We start from the raw sequence: 17,593 nt of genomic DNA on the forward strand, positions 1-17,593 counted from the left end.
CAGTCGGTCAGTCAGTCAGTCAGTCAGTCAGTCACTCAGTCAGCCGCCGAGTCAATCGCTTTGCGAGCCAGTCAGTCAATCAGTTCAAGCCAAGTCATCGATCAAAATCCCATGGGGCATGTGGCAGGCAGGCCCAGGTCTAGGCACTGGCATATGGGGTAGCCAGGCCTTGACATTCAGCGAAGCATCTCTCGGATCACGATGGAATGTATTGGACCATTCCCCATTCCCCAGTCCCCAGCCCAATATCCCCCCCGGCCCAATGATCAATTGACAATCTTCAATGATTCCTCAAGGGCTCCCATCTTTTTGCGAGGTATATTAAACAATATTTCTCAGTTATTTATACACATATATATACTCGTACTCGTACTAGTCCTAGTACTCGTACTCTAACTCGTATGAGATAAAACCACCTCCACCAATTTCCTCTACCCTGATGTGCGATGAGGCGTATGCGCAATGTGCACGTGCCCAGAACGTCTCTCAGTGGAGGAGCAGAAGCAGGAGCAGGAGCAGGCCTGACGTTCGGTCCTCTGGCCATCGGATATATACCCTAAGCCGCGAAAGGTCCTTAAGGCCTCATATACCATTCGGTTGTTTAGTATCTCCGCTTCGGGAGAGGCTTTGGGCTTCGTTCTCATTGTTGCGGCCGCCTGCCTCTCGTAGTTTTGTGCATCATTGACTCTGTGCCAGGCGCAACTTTTCCAACCCACTCGCTGGCTTTTCAGCCATGCAATGATCCCGAAACGTCACGAAAAAACGTACAAAAGAACTGTACAAAAGTCAAGAAAACGAAACAAACAAATATAAGTTAGGCGACATGCAAAATAAATATACACGGACCCCCCGTACTCGTACCCGTACTCGAGTGCTTGTGCGGATATATTCGAGTATGTATATATATTTATCCGACTGCTGTCGCCATCCTCGTCTGCGTCTGTTTCACGTAATTTTATTTTCATTTTTTTCCGTTTTCTATTTCGTTTTTTGCCTTTTTCTTCTGCTGCATTCTTATTCTTTATGCAATTTTTATTTTGTCGTTGGATTTATGACAGAGTAACAGCAACAGCAACTGTGCAACTGTGCAACTCCAAGTCGATATTCCTGTCGACTTTTGTTGGCCTCGACCCCCCACTTTTCACTCTTTCGCCCCGGGAATTATCCAAAGTTTGGAGTCTTTGCGGCTTTCGAAATATGGCAGAAAAATTATAGCAAAAAAAGCATAAAAAACCCAACAGGAAGAGACGATTAATTTCAATGCCACGAATGGCGGACATTTCAAATATGTTGCACATTTAATTAGAACACAAACATATTGGAAACATTGGAAAATGAAAAAAAAAAAACGGGGACAGAACATTAATTAATCGATTTATGACAAAGATACAAATGCCCGAGGGTTATAATTGTAATTTCTTTTTTTCATAGTCGGGCGGGAAACGTGGTATATCCATGTATAAAACCACTGCAATACCCTGTACTTAGTTGGTATCTATGCAGTCTTATGATTTATGTAACCATATATTCATTCAACAATATATTCAACCCAACGAGAAATATTGTAGCGGCTTCCATCTTATTATACTATCTCCCTCACTCCGCCAGGTGGCGGCACTGAATGGGAAAGAGAGCGAGCAACTGGCAAGGACTGCTTCTTCTGGCTGACCCCGCTGGCTTTAGCAATGAATAATGATCTGTATCTGCATGAAGCTGATACACCCCTTTACTCTTTGAGCACTGTGTACAAATATGGTGCATTGTTCTGTTCTTGGCATTCATATTTGATCCGTAGCTAATCTCTCAATGACAAACAATATACATTTTCTAAAATAATATTATACATTTTTAGCAATTTTTTTTCATAGCTCTGATTATTTTTGGCTGTGGAATTAATGGCCAGCTTAATGGTTTCCTGGCTACAACAACAATCCGTAATCCGTAATCCGTAATCCGAAATCCCTTTGAGGCATGCGATCGCTGTGCCATTCAGTTCCACAGTTCCAGAGCGTTTCATGTTTCGAATTTCGAATTGTTGAGGATATGCCTTTGAGGCCTTTGATGTGCATTTCCGTTTCAGTCGCCACCATTGATTACCGCTTTCTTTCATGAATACCGTTTCCCTCTTTCGTTGCTACATATATATAGGTACATATATGCTGTTTATGATGATATGGCTTCTGCTGCTGCACGCAGCCATTTTGTAAATCATACTTAACATGTCGCCAGGACACACGTAGGGAGTGATGCAGTTGCAGGTGTTTTTGTGAGTGTTTAATTGGTTTAAATTACACAGCAGTGCAGCAGTTTGCAGCAATCAGAAAAAGAGACAACTACAGCTATCAGATAAAGATAGAGAGAGACAGGGAGAGAAATCAAAGTGAAATCAACATTTATAATTGTTTACTTCTCACTGATTACACATTTAATAACACAAATAAATACAATTCAACAATACTATACCACTCCCCCATCCCCCATAGTCCTCCTCCTCTACCTCCACCTCCCACCCCGCCCTTTAAAGACTGTAAAATCATTTCTCATTGTCCCCTCATTCAGTCCACTATTTTTGTCCATCACTTTTTTTGTGAGTGGTTTGTATTTGTATTTTTTGCTTTGTTACTTAATTATTATTTGTTTGACCCGCCCACCCACGCACTGCGACATACATTTGTACATATATCTATGTATACATACATTCACTTGATTAACGTGGCTTTAATTACAATTGAAAATATATAGTACATACTCGTATGCTGGGAATACGAGTATCTGGTGGATGGCGTATGTCCATGGTGTATGGTGGGGATTTGTCCCTAGTACAGATCATATTTTGATCAAAATTCCAATGAGAAAACCCTTGTTCCAGAACAGCTAGTTTCCGAAGATTTTCAACTGTATAATGTTAGGCCAGACCGTAGTGGTCTTTCCATTTATAATCCAGAAAAAAGTAGGGTATCCCTTATTCAGTCTGGCCTTAGCCCTGGTGGTGGCCTTTGTTCTACCTCTGGGGCGGTTCGGTTTCATATTTAAATGCAAAGAAATGCAGGGCACAAAGGGCTCCATACTTTTGGGCTGTAAAATAAATAATAAAATGCATATTTCGCCAGCAAATGAGTGAAAAAAGACAAAAAATGTTGCCAGCAATTTATCCTCGATCAAGTATCAAAAAGAGAGTTCATTAAAACCATTTAAGAGCCTGTAGCCTCCCATTCAATGTATCGTTGGACAAGAGCATTTGGCTATAAGCCTCAGCCTCACACCACTCAAAACGGAGTGGAGTTGACATTCAGTCAGTTGACCCATTAGCCGGCAGAGCCCAACCCAGAGACCAACCCAACCCAACGAAAATCCCCAACCAAATCCCTCAATCGCAAGCCGCAGATAAGTCGCAGTCACGTCGCCGTCAAATGGTGAAGCGAAGGGCAGGCCAGGGGAAGTGCCGCGCCAGCAAATTAAAACTAAATATGGTCGGTGGAGTGGGGGGGGGGGGGGGGGGGGAAACAAAGCCACTCCGGACAGCATACACAGAGCATTTGGGTCTACATATGTACATATGTATGTATGTATGTGTTTGACCTCTCCGGCTGACATAAATTGATAAAGTCGCTCGATTGGCGATTTCATGACAAACGCCGATGCCGATGCCGTCTCTCTCTTTGGCCGTGTCAACATTTGAGAATGAAATGAAAATGAAAACGAAAACGAAGGCAAGCGTTGAACGATTCAAAGTGTTTATTTATTAAAATCAATTTTAACACAAATTAATAGAGCAAAGGCCACACCAAACCACACCACAGCTCCAGCTCCAGCTGCAGCTCTAGCACTGAAATCATGGAAAAAATCACACAGCAATCAACAATCAGCTCGGTTTGGGTTGGGTCGGATCGGATGGGGTTTACTTTGTCAATTTGCGATTTATATGCATGATGATATTTTATTTTATTTCAGATTTATCCTCGACGCAAGAAAAACAAGACGAGAAAACATTGAATTGATGCCCCGCCACTGTCACTTTAATGGGGATATATGCACAGCCGAGACGAACTCGCAGTGCCGGGACGGGACGGGCCGGGCCGGGCCGGGCATGATTGTATAATTGCTCCGACCGATTCCCAGTAATGATGACATCACAAGAGAAGCAAAGGCTCAAAAGGGAAAAAGAAGCAAAAAAAAAAACAACCGCACATTACAACAATGACAAACACTTCATCACACTGCGCTCGCCTCTACCGCTCTGTCGCTCTCTCATCAGCGGCGGACGACGACAGGGGCCGAATACGAAAATAATCCAACAAAGAGCAGATCATATGCGCAAAAAAGCAAAAACCGCGGCTTAGCGAGGTTCGATTGGAGAGTGCTCCCGATCATTGGATGCATGTAATGTGTATATTATCTAAGACGTTATCTTCTCAATCGCCCCCCGTTTGAAAGCTTTGCTCTTGCTTTCCCCCCACTCCTGATCCACAGTTCTCTTCCATTCGGCTTTCAAGCCGCGTTCATTCTCGTCGCCGCTCTCTGTCGCTGAGCAGTCGCTGCTGATATGACTGTGTGTCTCTCGCTATCTCTGTCTCTCTTCTAACACTGGAGATGGGCATAAGATCACGCCACTCACGAGACTCAGGCCCTGGAGTGCCTCATTTTGTGCGTGACTCTGGCAAGACTGACAGAATTCCAGACCATGTGGAATATTCTCCCATATAATTGCTGGAGCTAACATTGCGAAGAACTCCTCCTCTATTCTCACCAGCGTATACCATTATTTGAAAATCTTCTATCGTGGAGCCTCACTCACTCACTCATCTCTAGTTTGAAGCTTCGCTCTGTTTTCGTTTTCGTCTTCACCTTAGTTTTAGTTTTCATCTGGTGCGCTCGAGTATTCGTATTCTCGACGACGAGTTCACTTAAAGTTGGGATCACCTCGGCTGTCGGACAGTTCCAGTTTTACGTTTAACGCGAGCACAAGTCGGTGAAGCCATTTGAATAATTCATATACTTACATACATATATATATTTTATAGCTACCTATACTTTTATTTGTTTTTGTGTGTCATAATTTACATACCTATGTGCTTCTTACTGTGATTTCTGTGATATCCAAAATATCCTCCGGCTTGAGAGTTTATTCAGAAAATATTCCAGACTTGGGAGTGTTCTTTTTCCGTTGCACATTTTTTCTGTAGTTCAACTTGTGATCATTAAATATCTTTTTTTTTATTATTTTTTTTTGTCCATAATTTTGATGATTGAAGTAGAGCTTTAATTTCTACGAAAACTATTAAGGTCTAGTTCCATCCAGAAATTTCCATGTGTACTTTCTAACTGCTTATCTCTAATCTCTGGTTCCTCTCGTTCTTTTTTGGCTCTCCTCACAGCTGGACATGAAGCTCTACGCCCTGCTCTCCCTGCTCGTCGGCTCCCTGGCCATTGGCCAGATCAGCGCCGCTGCCGGCTCCCATCATCTGCTCTGCTACTACGACGGGTCCAGTTTTGTTCGCGAGGGTAAGTCCCCGCCTCCGTCTCTCAACCCAGATCGAGGGGAACTTTGATAAGGAGGTTATCGGTGGGGTCTCTGCCGCTTCTCCGACAGATTCCATTAGATGATTTTCACTTTTCATAGCCGCATGCTAAAAGCAGAAAAACCCTGTCTTTATCTCACACACCGATAATTGGTGACGGTGTGGCGGGGTCGGGTGGGGTTGAAGTTTTTGTAAGTAATTTAAGTAAATTGCATCGCCCCACTCGAGCCGCCAGACGCCAGCCGCCACTTTGCCAGCGGTAAAACCCACACAAGCCTTGAGTTTTGGCTAATTGAAAATTGGAATCAAATGTCGCCGTTGTCGCCAATGAGTCACGGGAGGCTCTGACGCTGGCACCTCGAGATGCGTTAATTGATTATGTAAACGGAGTTTATTTTTGTGTTTGGGTTGGGCCTCACTCATCCCTCTCTTCTGTTCTCCTGCTCTCCTGCTCTGGCTGTAGGTCTCTCGAAGCTCACCCTCAACGATCTGGATCCTGCCTTGCAGTACTGCACCCATTTGATATACGGATATGCGGGAATCAATCCTTCCAGCAACAAGTTGGTGAGCACCAACGAGAAGCTTGACCTGGACTTGGGCAGCAGCCTGTTCCGGCAGGTGACGAGCCTGAAGAGGAAGTACCCGGCCCTCAAAGTACTGCTGAGTGTGGGCGGCGACAAGGACATTGTGGATCCGGAAAACAACAAGTATTTGACGTTGTTGGAGAGCAGCAATGCCCGCATTCCATTCATCAACAGCGCCCACTCGCTGGTGAAGACCTACGGCTTTGATGGCCTCGATCTTGCCTGGCAGTTCCCCAAGAACAAGCCCAAGAAGGTGCACGGCAGCATTGGCAAGTTCTGGAAGGGATTCAAGAAGATCTTCAGCGGTGACCACATTGTGGACGAAAAGTCCGAGGAGCACAAGGAGGAGTTCACCGCCCTGGTGCGTGAGCTGAAGAACGCCTTCCGTCCCGACGGCTATCTCCTGGGCCTCAGTGTCCTCCCAAATGTCAACTCCTCCCGTAAGTGGTCATTGATATCGATATTGACAGTAGATCGATCATAAATACAATTCTTCTCACTCTCACACTTTTCGCTGTGCAGTTTTCTTCGATGTCCCGGCCGTGATCAACAATTTGGACTACGTGAACCTCCACGCCTACGACTTCCAGACCCCCGAGCGGAACAAGGAGGTGGCCGACTTCCCCGCCCCCATCTACGAGGCGAACGAGCGCAACCCCGAGCTGAATGTCAACTACCAGGTCAAGTACTGGGTGAACAACCGCGCCCCGGCCTCCAAGATCAACGTGGCGATCGCCGCCTACGGCCGCGCCTGGAAGCTGACCAAGGACTCCGGCCTCACCGGCCTGCCCCCCGTGGCCGAGACCGATGGCGTTGCACCCGCTGGACTACAGACCCAGGTCGATGGACTCCTTAGCTGGCCAGAGGTTTGCGCCAAGCTGCCAAACCCAGCCAACCAGCACCTGAAGGGCGCCGACGGCCCTCTGCGCAAGGTGGGCGATCCCACCAAGCGTTTCGGAAGCTACGCCTACCGCTCGGCCGATGATGCCGGCGAGAATGGCGTCTGGGTGGGCTACGAGGATCCGGACACGGCCGGCATCAAGGCCGAGTATGTGAAACGCGAGGGACTCGGCGGCGTGGCTTTGGTCGACCTGAGCTACGACGACTTCCGCGGCGGCTGCACCGGCCACGACAAGTTCCCCATCCTACGCACCATCAAGAGCAAGTTGTAGGCACCGCAAAGCACCGTCTAAATCTGATGCATTAAAACTATATTCTGTTTTTTTTTGTTTTTGTAACCATCTTGAGTAAAGAACTGTGTAGTCGTTGAAAAATATCAAATACTTGCTGACTCCGTACGCCTTTTAGATGCACTCTCGTTGGGGAATGAATGCGAGAGTCCGAAACGCACATTAACTGTAATTGAGTGCAACAACTTCCAATTACTTTCCCCCAAAGGCAAATAAACTGATTAGATTGCTCCACCCTCCACTCCCCAATCCCCATTCTCCATTCACAAATGGAAGGCATTCATGTATGAATTGTGTCCTATGCTTTTCCCTAGTTCCAGTTGCAGTTGCCATCTACTGCCTGGCCCCATTCTCTGGTTCTGGCTCTGGGTTCCTGCGTCCTGCGTCCCGCTGCCTCTGCCTCAGCCTCTGCCACTGCCTCTGTCTGTGACTTCATTTTGCAGCTTCTTCCGGCGTTTCGTGTCAGCCTGTGGTCGCCGCCTGATTGTTTTATGTGCGGTGTTTGTGCCCCAGCACCAGCATCAGCATCCCAACGGAAACATGCCTTGGCCTTCTACACGCTGCATGCCCCCCCAACGAGACCCAACTTCAACTGCAGTCATCGTCGTGTAGCAACAGTTTCCATCCAACATCCAGCAGCCAGCAGCCAGCATCCAGCATCCAGCATTGTGGCCAATGGCTCATTCATCTTTGGGAGGTGGTCATGCTGTGACCACTTGAACCATTGCCGCTGACACCCACTGCAGAGGGGACGGTGAAATGGGGGAAGGGGGGGATGTAGACTTCGCTTGGATCACTTTATCATTTGCAAAATTGCAAAATGCAACCGCAAAAGCCATAACCCAGGCACATGCAAAGTATATTTTAGAGCCTGGGTGCCTGGGTGCCTGGTTGGCCGGGCATCACGCATACGCACTGTCTGCACACCGGGCATGGCAGGAAGTGACACCCGAAACCCCATTCCATTCCGAAATATGAGCTAGCAGAACGTTCAACATCGTATGGGACGGGGAAGGGGATGGGCATGGGGTAAGGGTAGGGGTAGCGAAAGGAGGGGTGCATGCCGTTGATTTAGTTCTCGGTTTTTGAAAAGCGCATTGCATTTTTGGGGTACGCCACTAAGCACTGAGAGAAATTTTGCAGGATTTGGGAATAGATAAAGGAACAGATACGTGTCTGCAGAACCGATTCGTTCCTGAAACCCCAGGAAAAAGGATCAATTAGTGTGTATGGATAGTCGCAATATATCGTGGTTTTTGCACGAGTGTATCTCGGATTATGACTCGGACATCATGGGCCCCTCTTGGGCGCTATGGATCTACCAGTGGTAGGGCCAGTGCAAGTACCAGTTCTAGTGCGACTCCTCCTGTTTGGGCATATCACTGGCAGCATAAATCTCGTGTCGGGACTGTGGAGCAAGTGGCTCCTGTTTGGATTTGGAGCTGGAGTTGGAGTTGGGCTGTTGCCACTGACGTTGCCGTTGCCTGATCCTGATGCTCATGTTGCCATGTTCCCCCCTGCACCGCCTTGCTCCGCCTTGCTCCGCCTTGCAGCCGTCCTGATTCTGATTTCGGTTTGAATTCCTTTGGTGCGTGGCTCGGCTCTGCCACACATGCAATTAGTCAACCACAAAATAACAAGTTGCCGTGTAAAGTGCCACGCCCAGGCCCATGCCCATGCCCAGTCCCAGGCCCAGGACACATACACAGAGTGATGCAACAGCCCAACTGGAGCCCATTGTTGCATGGACGGACCCTGGAGACCCCGCCCCACCCAAAGAGAGAGTGAAGGGAGAGAAGAGCTTAGGTGCCGCGCATGAGATGTTAACAATTATCAAAGCAATTTGCTGAAAGGCCACCGACACTGCCACTGCCACTGCCGTCGCCACTGTCCCTCCTTTCAGCAGTCGAGGCACGCACACACATTCGACTGATTCCGAATGAAGTTCATAACAATTACTTGGAGCCTCAATAGGGGCACAAAAGATACATTCGCATCCGTAAGATACATTCTGCAATTGCTGCAAATGACTCTCGTCTGCTTCTGCTGAATCAGCTGCCATCAGACCCCAGATGCCAGATACCAGATCCCAGACCCCTTACCCCTTACCCCAAAAGGTACTCTTACGAATATCTGGCTATCGTTTGGGTTTGCGTTTCTGAGTAGAGTAGAGCTTCAATTTTATGTCCAAGACACGTGCAAATGCAGGACCATCGAAAAGGATTTCGGATTTTGGATTTTAAGCAGGGGCTTGCTGCCTTGACACTAATCTGCGAATGCCCGAATGACTGGGTGAATGGGTGAATGCCACTGTGTGTGTGCTGTGTCTGAACATATGCAAATTGTTGTGACAACCCATGGAAGCAATCATTCTGAATGGTAATTTCCCAATACACAAGTACTAGCCAACGAGTATCTAGGTTTTTTTGGGGTCTGAGGTATGGCTTATGGTAACATTAACGGTGGTCCCATCCCTTGTCAGTGCTTAGAGGGTATGGGTATGGGTATGGTTAGGGTTATGGGTATTCCTAGACCTCAAATGAATGCACTCATATGGGTATGAATGCAGCTCTAATGTTTCCGATTCGCTTTCAGAAGTACAACAGCAGGAATCATCTACTAGAACTAGAACAACGAGTGGCTTTATCAGGCAGTGTCCTCGGAGACCGTTTTATCCTGCGGCCTGGAGCCCAACAAGTGTTATATTTCGCACATGCCACAGCCAGAGTGCGGGGCGATGCGGTGCGGTGGCAAGGGGCAAACACACAAACAAACAAACAAACAAAAAAAATTATGCTGCGTGAAAAAAAGTTTTCTTTTTGGCTTGGACTCAAAAATGGGCGACACCTCACGTACAGGCAGTGACCATGTGTGCGTTTGTGTGTGTGTGTGTGTGTGTGTGGACACGTTTGGAGTCCTGGCCATGTTTACGACTCCTTGGGGCCCACTTGATCAGAAGGAGTTGCCTGGGAGTTGTACCAGCATTTGCTCCATGAGGCCAAGTGATTCGTATCTAAAGAGTGTGCCTCTGCTCTGCTCATTTTTTTTGCTGAGCCAGCAACTGCTTGCCCCTGCCACAGTCTCCACTCCACTCTATTCACGTCCACCTCCACGTCTAACCACTTAATTAATTAAAAAACCAACTTCATCTTGAATCAATAGCTGGGTGAAGCTCTGGCACTCTGGAGCTCTGGCTAAAGGTGCGCTTATCGCAGCGCACAAATCATTTGATTCATAATGAAAATGTCCCAGGAATAACATATAATATAGTATATTATATAGTATCCCTGTGTGTGTGTGTGTGTGTGTGTGTGTGTGATTGTGGTATTCATTATACAGCAAAAGCTCATGTTAATTAGCAAAATGTGTATAGAGAATCTCTCTTCCTTTCGCTTTATGCCCTATGCCCTGTGCCCTGTGCCCTGTGCCATGTAGAAATTTCTTTTTATCAAATTCATTAATCAGCGAGCCACAAAATGAAATTCAAGTTCGAGAGCAGAGCAGACAAAGGCCGTTGGAAAAACACACCTACAAAGGGGGTGTGCGTTGGGGCTGGGGTTGGGGCTGGAGGAGCTGTCCAATTGACCAAAGAGTTCTCTGGGCCAAAGCCCAAGGAGCCAGCAACTAAAGTTCGAGAACGAGATATTATTTTTTCTGACGGTCTCTGCCGAAGATGGGGATACCCCGTAGCTTAGGCATGAACGGGGAACAGGGGAACACAGGAAGACATTCACAGGAAGTTATATACATGTAGCATAGGATCCATCCAACGCATACACCCTACCATCCCTACCTAAAAGGGGATATCCAGAACAAGAAGGAATATTCATTCCTTCTGCGTAAATCATAAAAAGCAAGAATGAGAAACGAGAAAAGTATTCATGCCAAAGGAGCCTCAGCCCCAGCTCCAGCTCCAGCCCCAGAGTTCGAAGTTCAAGTGGTAGGCGTACGTTTTGGTGGCTCTGGCTGGGCGTGGCCCAGTGGGGCTGTGCCCAAGTGCTTCACGGCAATAGGCTTAGGGCCTGAATGACGTCTGATCAAAGCTTCCGGAATTATGAAAGAAACAAAAAACAAGAACAAGAACGAGCGCAGAACGACCGCAGAGCAGCGATAGGAAGGCTTGGTGAAGGGAAGGAAATGTCTGAACAACATGGAAATTATTTATCGTCGAACCACAACCCCTCTCGCAATTGTCGAGCCATGTGGTTTATGATTTTGGCCCTGGTCCACGCCCCCTATACGCCCCCACACTGCGTGCAGTGAAAAGATGCTTAGAGCTGGAGCCGGAGCCCGTAGAGGGGCGGGGGTATGGGTATCCACCCAACTCATCAACGGCAAGCGGCTCGCAGGCACCTCTTCCCGCGGCTTTTGTATCTAAATGCTGGAGGAAAATAAATCAAAACTCGGCAGGCCATGCCCAAAGGGGTGGAAAATTGCTGGTAGGATATGTGGGGAGGGGGGGGCATAACATTACGTTGTAGTACTAGTTGAGAGTCGAGTTGAGGCGAGCCCCAAGAAGCTGCCTAGTCTTTAATGTGGCACAGCGATAGTGAAAAGGAAAAGGAGCTCTGCAGGTCCAACGTCTCGTTGCAGAAACTTTGGGAATCTATCAAAAATAATTATTATGCAATTATTTATAATCAAATTTAAGTGCATTTGCAAATGGGAGTCATTGATTGAATGTCTTAAATAATTGTTGCGTGCGTGTTGACCCCTGACCTCTCTACACCTTATAGTTTATACCCATCCACATTTCATCCCCCTCCCAGCCGCCTTCCTGTTGCCACAAAACTGTCGCCTGGCTCGCGCTTTTGATTTTGCTGGTCAGAAAATTCGCTTAAGCAGCATTTAAGTCCAAAGCAAAGGCAATTTTCTCCCACTCTCACACTCCCTCAGTCAGTTTCCACCCCTCTCTTTGCTCTCTCTCTTTCCCCCCTCTCTCTTCGCACATCTGTGTTAGTTAGTTAATTTTGCTTTAAGCTCATGTACGGTCAATGTTTGGCCAACACCTTGTAATATCCGTTTAAGCTGCCCCGCTGCCTGACTGACAGTTGGACAGGCGACACGGCCAGGGGGATGGAAGATGGGCGGGGAATGGGGGGATGGCCACGGGGACAGGGCCAATTTAGCTACAGTTCATTTGAGTTGCCAGAGAGGGGCTGTGGGGGACGGTGGGAGTGTTGCTGTGGCAGGAGGGTGGCGGGGGCTACTGGTGGCAGCAGCAGTCAGTGCTCTAAACATGACTTATGACCAGTACGTGATGCAACATAAAAATGCCATTACATTGTGCGTGTTTCGTTGCTGTCTCGCTCTGTCTCCTCCACTGTCCTCCCCTCTCTGTCCCTCTCTCTCTCCCTCTCCCTCTCTCTCTCTCTCTGTGTCTGTGTCTCTCTCCCCCCCCCCCCCCACTCTGCTCCCATCCTGCTGCTGTGTGTCTCTCATTCACTCACACTGGCATCTCGTCCAACATGACGTATGAGTGTTGCACGTTTGCCTCAGCATTCAGGCGACTGCCACTGGCAGGAGATGCTCCTCGCTCTCTCCCTCTTTTTCCTTGAGCAATTTCTCATCTGCTGTGTTGTCTACCCCGCCGAAAGCCGACTGCCGAATGCCACGCATTGTTTGCTTTATTAGTGAAATTTAATGTGAAGTCTATTGGCCAGAAAGCAGCCCCAAGAAAAGAAAACAAACAGACAGACAGATAGACAATCGGAACGGAACGATTCTCCTCTGGCATCCTACCCCCCACCCCCACCCATTCACCCATATCATTCAGCATTTCATTAAAAAAAAGTTCTCTCGTTTCCCAACGCTTTTCCGATCCAATCCCAAGAACTTCCGGGCATCGATAGGTGCAAATTACACAACGAAAAGTGGAGTGAAACACGGTCTGTGCTGGCCGAGCCAAAGGGAGAGGAAATCGAAAAGGAAAGGGATACCTATGGCTAGAAGAGCACAAAGTTTGCTTAGTTAGTGGTGGGCCCACCCCCCCCCCCCCCCCCCCCCCCCCCCCCCCCCCCCCCCCGCATCAATGCGATGGGGAGGGCACAAAAAAAAATTGGCAAGAACCAACTTGTTTTCCCAGCAAAACGTTGCTTTTCGTTGTCTGGGCCCCCCGCTCCCGAACGAGAGATGGACGATGACGTCAGTGATGTAAGCTGATGGAAAAATTGCTGTCCCGAGTAGCCAGAAAGTGTTCACATACTAGTCTGTCCATACATTTATTGGAACTTGTGTAGTGCCACTCGCTGTGGCGGTTACCTGGTGAAAACTTTGACGTTGCGGCAGAGTCAACGCTTAATGAGTTGCAATTGCTTGTTTAGAGTGCCCCACCGGTCCGCGCTCCAGCAACAGCCCACCAGCCCCCAGCCCCCCCAAAAGCTGGGTAAACTTTGCCTACGCAAAAGTTTGTTAAGTGCTTAAAGACACACACAAACACACACAAAAACACAGACACAGAGACAGAGAGAAAATGGGGGAGAGGGAGAAGGAGGGTCACGCAGCATTTAGAATTTGGTTTATGCAGCTAATTTGTTGCTGGGCCCCGGTCCCGGTCCCCAACTAAATAGCCAATAAATCATGCAGCCAATCAATCAATCACAGTCCCAGTCATTTCTGCCATTCAAATGCAGATTCAGACACATCCACATCCACACAGACTCAAACTCAGCCTCAGCCACACATACAGATGCAAATAGAGAGAGTGAGAGAGGAAGAGAGTCCTTTTTTAAATGCCTGTCAATGGCGTTTGACGATATAATGGGGCAAACAGCAGTAGCAGCATCAACCAACGTGGGGCACAGTGGCACATGCATTGTTGGCTTCTGCATGGGGCAGAGACGGGGAATGAATGGCAGCTAATTGCTCGCTTGTCGACGCACGAAAGGAGAGCGACACAGCGACAAACAAACGAGGGATCGGAGGCCTAGAAGTATGCAACAGTTTTGACCATGATTGGATAAGCCCCACCCTCCTCCATCCCTCCCTCCACAATCGAGCATAGAGTGGAGCGAGAAGCAAGACTGAAAGTGTGAATGAAAACAGCTGAAAAATTACCAAGAAAAACGATACCGCTCTGATTGTCATTGCATTGTCTTTAAGATACAAATATCAATAGAACACTCAAATCATTTGCACACTTCTCTCATTGGTATCTATTAGATACATCGTCTCAGATTTCATAGCTGCTCAAAGCTGAATGAGGAAGAGCCTTTGGCCATTTTCAATCGGATACCTTTCAAAATCGAAGGATTAGCCAGACAAAATCAGGACACAAGGAAGCCCCAATAAAGCCCAAATTTCAAGCCCAATTTCGAATGGAAGCCAATGCTGCTGCTGCTGCTGCTGCTGCTGCTGCTGCTGCATTCTGCTGCTCTTTTGGGTTCAATCAGCAAAATCGAAATTGGATACACACAGAGCGAGAGGGACGCACAGAGAGAGTCGGGGGAGTACTGTGCGTGTGGCAGCATGTGCGGCTTGTTAAGTTTTTAGCCTGCGGTTCTCTTGGCCTCTGCGTTGCGAGCCATAAAATTACAACCAATTAAAATAATTCCAGCAGCTAGGCAATGCAAATTGTATCAAATTACCAATTAATGTGTGTTGGCCATCCCTCTGGCAATCCTCTGCTGCCTGACGTGCCACAGCCTTTCAGAGGCGCCAAAAACTGACAAATTAAATGCCAAAAACATCAAAAGGCAAACAGAATGTTTCTTGCATGTGTGTGTATATATTACCGTCTATGTGTGATTTATAAGCCTTAGTATTAAGGACAACATAGAGACAAAGAGAGAGAGAGAGAGAGAGAGAGAAAGAGGGAGACAATTGTGTCTGTCGACCGGGGTCTAAGCTTTTGTCTGCCGCTTGTGTGTGTCTGGAAGGCTCATTTAAGTGATTTCAAGTGACATTACATATTGATAGAACACACACACACACCCACACACCCACACACACAACATACACATTCATATATGTACATGCATAAACTATACACATTCATGTTTCCATCTGCCTTGGACAAACATTCATTTTGGGCCTTAAATGCAAACTGATACCCAAAAAAAGCCAATATTAAAACTTAATCACTGCAAATTTGAGATACATTTCTACGTATCTTAAAGCCTATCACAGAGGTCACTTTTCATCTTAAGGCCTGCTAAAAACAGGGCTAATATGGTTAGTGCTCGTATGCCATTACCTATGAAAGTAAACTACTTCCGATGATCCGCTTTGGCCACTAAGAACATCATAGATCATAGACCATAGATCCATCCACAAAGATTTCAAAGGCAAAAGGTGTTCTTCGTTTCTGGCACTAAGAAAGTTGTCTTTTGTAAGTTCTCCTCGAAAAGAAATCTCCATTTGACCCATTTTCCTCTACCTAAGACACCACATACACTACATATGCTTTTTTTTTGTATTTTGCTTTGTTTTCTCTGTGGTTTTTCCTCTCTGTTTGCTTGTGTGTGTTTTTGTTGATTTTTCAAATCCCAAAAATTTGCCTAAAGGTGAGCGGACAGAGAGCGGTATTAAAACTTACACACATGCTAAATATTTTGCCAAGCGCTGTCCAACCCTTCCCCATCCTCCCCATCCCCAGTGCTTGCTCTGTGGGCTAGTGTGCGTGTTTGCTTGGTTGTTTGCTTCGTTGTTTGCTTCGTTGTTTGGTTGTTGGCTGTTTTGTATGTGTATGTGTGTGTGTCGCGTGTGAAATGCTCGGCAAACAACTACTAAACTAACAATAAGGACCTGCAGTAATTTCTGGCGACGCCTTTTTGTCATACCCTGTACTTCGGGGCCCTGTGGCGTTGATAATTGTATGGTACTACCGTGACAAATGGTTTTTTATTCACCAAGCGCAAAGTACGAAGAGAACAATGAAACTGGAAAGTGAAACTGCTATCCAAATAAATTGTATACAGATTTATATGAGTTTTTATGGGAAATGCAACTGTTTAGTATTACCTTTGATCTTTCGTCCAGGGTATCCACTGGGTCTGCATTTTCTGTCTCCCTACATATGGGATATATTCCACCATTCGCTGGCACTCGACTGCAAATTGCTTTGTTGCTCTGATGCTGTCCTCAGGCTGACTCCTCCTGCACATACAGCTGTATAGAAGGTGTGTATGTGTGTGTATGTGTGTGTGTTAGTGCGTTGGGAAAATCCTTGCGTTAGCAGTAATCAGCACGTAGCGTTTAGTTCATTGTATGTGCGTGCTCATTCGCGTGCCGCTAGTGTGAATGATTATACATATGTATGGGTGTATGTGTGGCTGTGTGTTACTCAATGTAAGAATGGCATGCTGGTATGTGTGTGTTTGTTTAAACAAAACCCCAAAGCAGAAGTTGCCTTCTTCTTTTTTCGCCCCCCTTTCGGGTCTATCCAGCCCGAGCTCTTTGTCTGTACTCTATCTGTGGGGTATGATGGTTTTAGCCAACTGCAGCTGAATGAAAGAATCTTTGGCAATAAGCATATAATAATAATATATATGTATAAATAATACATATATTAATTATGGTAATTTTTCTGTGACAAAACTATAATTTTTTGTAACTATATATATAAGATATATTTTTTAAATTAATTAATAAAACATATGCCATATTTGATTAACTTGAAAAATAAATTATCATAATAAAGTAATAATAAAATATAATATAATAAAAATAAATAATAAATATCATTAATAATGAGGTTTTTTATCAATGAATTTACATTTATTATAAGTACAAAAAACTATTTTATTTCAGATTTAGTAATTAATTAAAAGAATTTAAAAATTTGCACTTAAATATTTTTTTGTTGAATTTTTGTCACTAACTCATAATTTAATTTACATTTTTTATCAAACAAATCTGTTTAAATAATAAATATCATTAATAATTATGTATGCATAATTTTGTCAATGACTTTTAATTTAATTTTAGATTATAAAATAATAATGTATTATTTAAATATATTTTCTTTAATTTTGGTCATTATTTGGTAGTTTAATTAAATGCATCAAAATATGTATGTACATATGTACATATATATATTCCACGAGCCGTATTTTTTTACCCTAATTTGAATCATAAATCGCCAATTTCAAAGTTTTTGTAAATCAAATTCTGTTTAAATATGATTGTATTCAATCAAATTGAATCCAACGTACTTCCTAGACCCTCTATAAGGGTACCTAGATATGCGATAAAAATCCATTTCCCGATTTCCCATTTCCCAATTTGCCATTTACCGAGCTTTCTTGTTCTGCGGCTGCTGCTGCTGCTGCTGCTGGTGGGGGTGTGTGGGGCCTGGGGC

The 17,593-nt window shown here is 45.8% G+C and overlaps 1 protein-coding gene across 1 annotated transcript; it reads left to right on the top strand.

Annotated features, from left to right (window-relative positions):
* The first annotated feature begins 4,857 nt into the window (after window positions 1-4,857).
* Window positions 4,858-7,384, top strand: LOC108164718 (chitinase-like protein Idgf4). Its single transcript, XM_017300602.2, has 4 exons — window positions 4,858-4,965; window positions 5,376-5,502; window positions 5,983-6,543; window positions 6,626-7,384. Exons 2-4 carry the CDS (start codon window positions 5,382-5,384, stop codon window positions 7,273-7,275), a joined length of 1,332 nt encoding a protein of 443 aa, XP_017156091.1. The 5' UTR covers window positions 4,858-4,965; window positions 5,376-5,381; the 3' UTR covers window positions 7,276-7,384.
* The last annotated feature ends 10,209 nt before the right edge of the window (window positions 7,385-17,593 follow it).

The sequence above is a fragment of the Drosophila miranda genome, chromosome XL (genome assembly GCF_003369915.1).
Source record: "Drosophila miranda strain MSH22 chromosome XL, D.miranda_PacBio2.1, whole genome shotgun sequence".
In the NCBI taxonomy this organism is placed as follows: Eukaryota; Metazoa; Arthropoda; class Insecta; order Diptera; family Drosophilidae; genus Drosophila; species Drosophila miranda.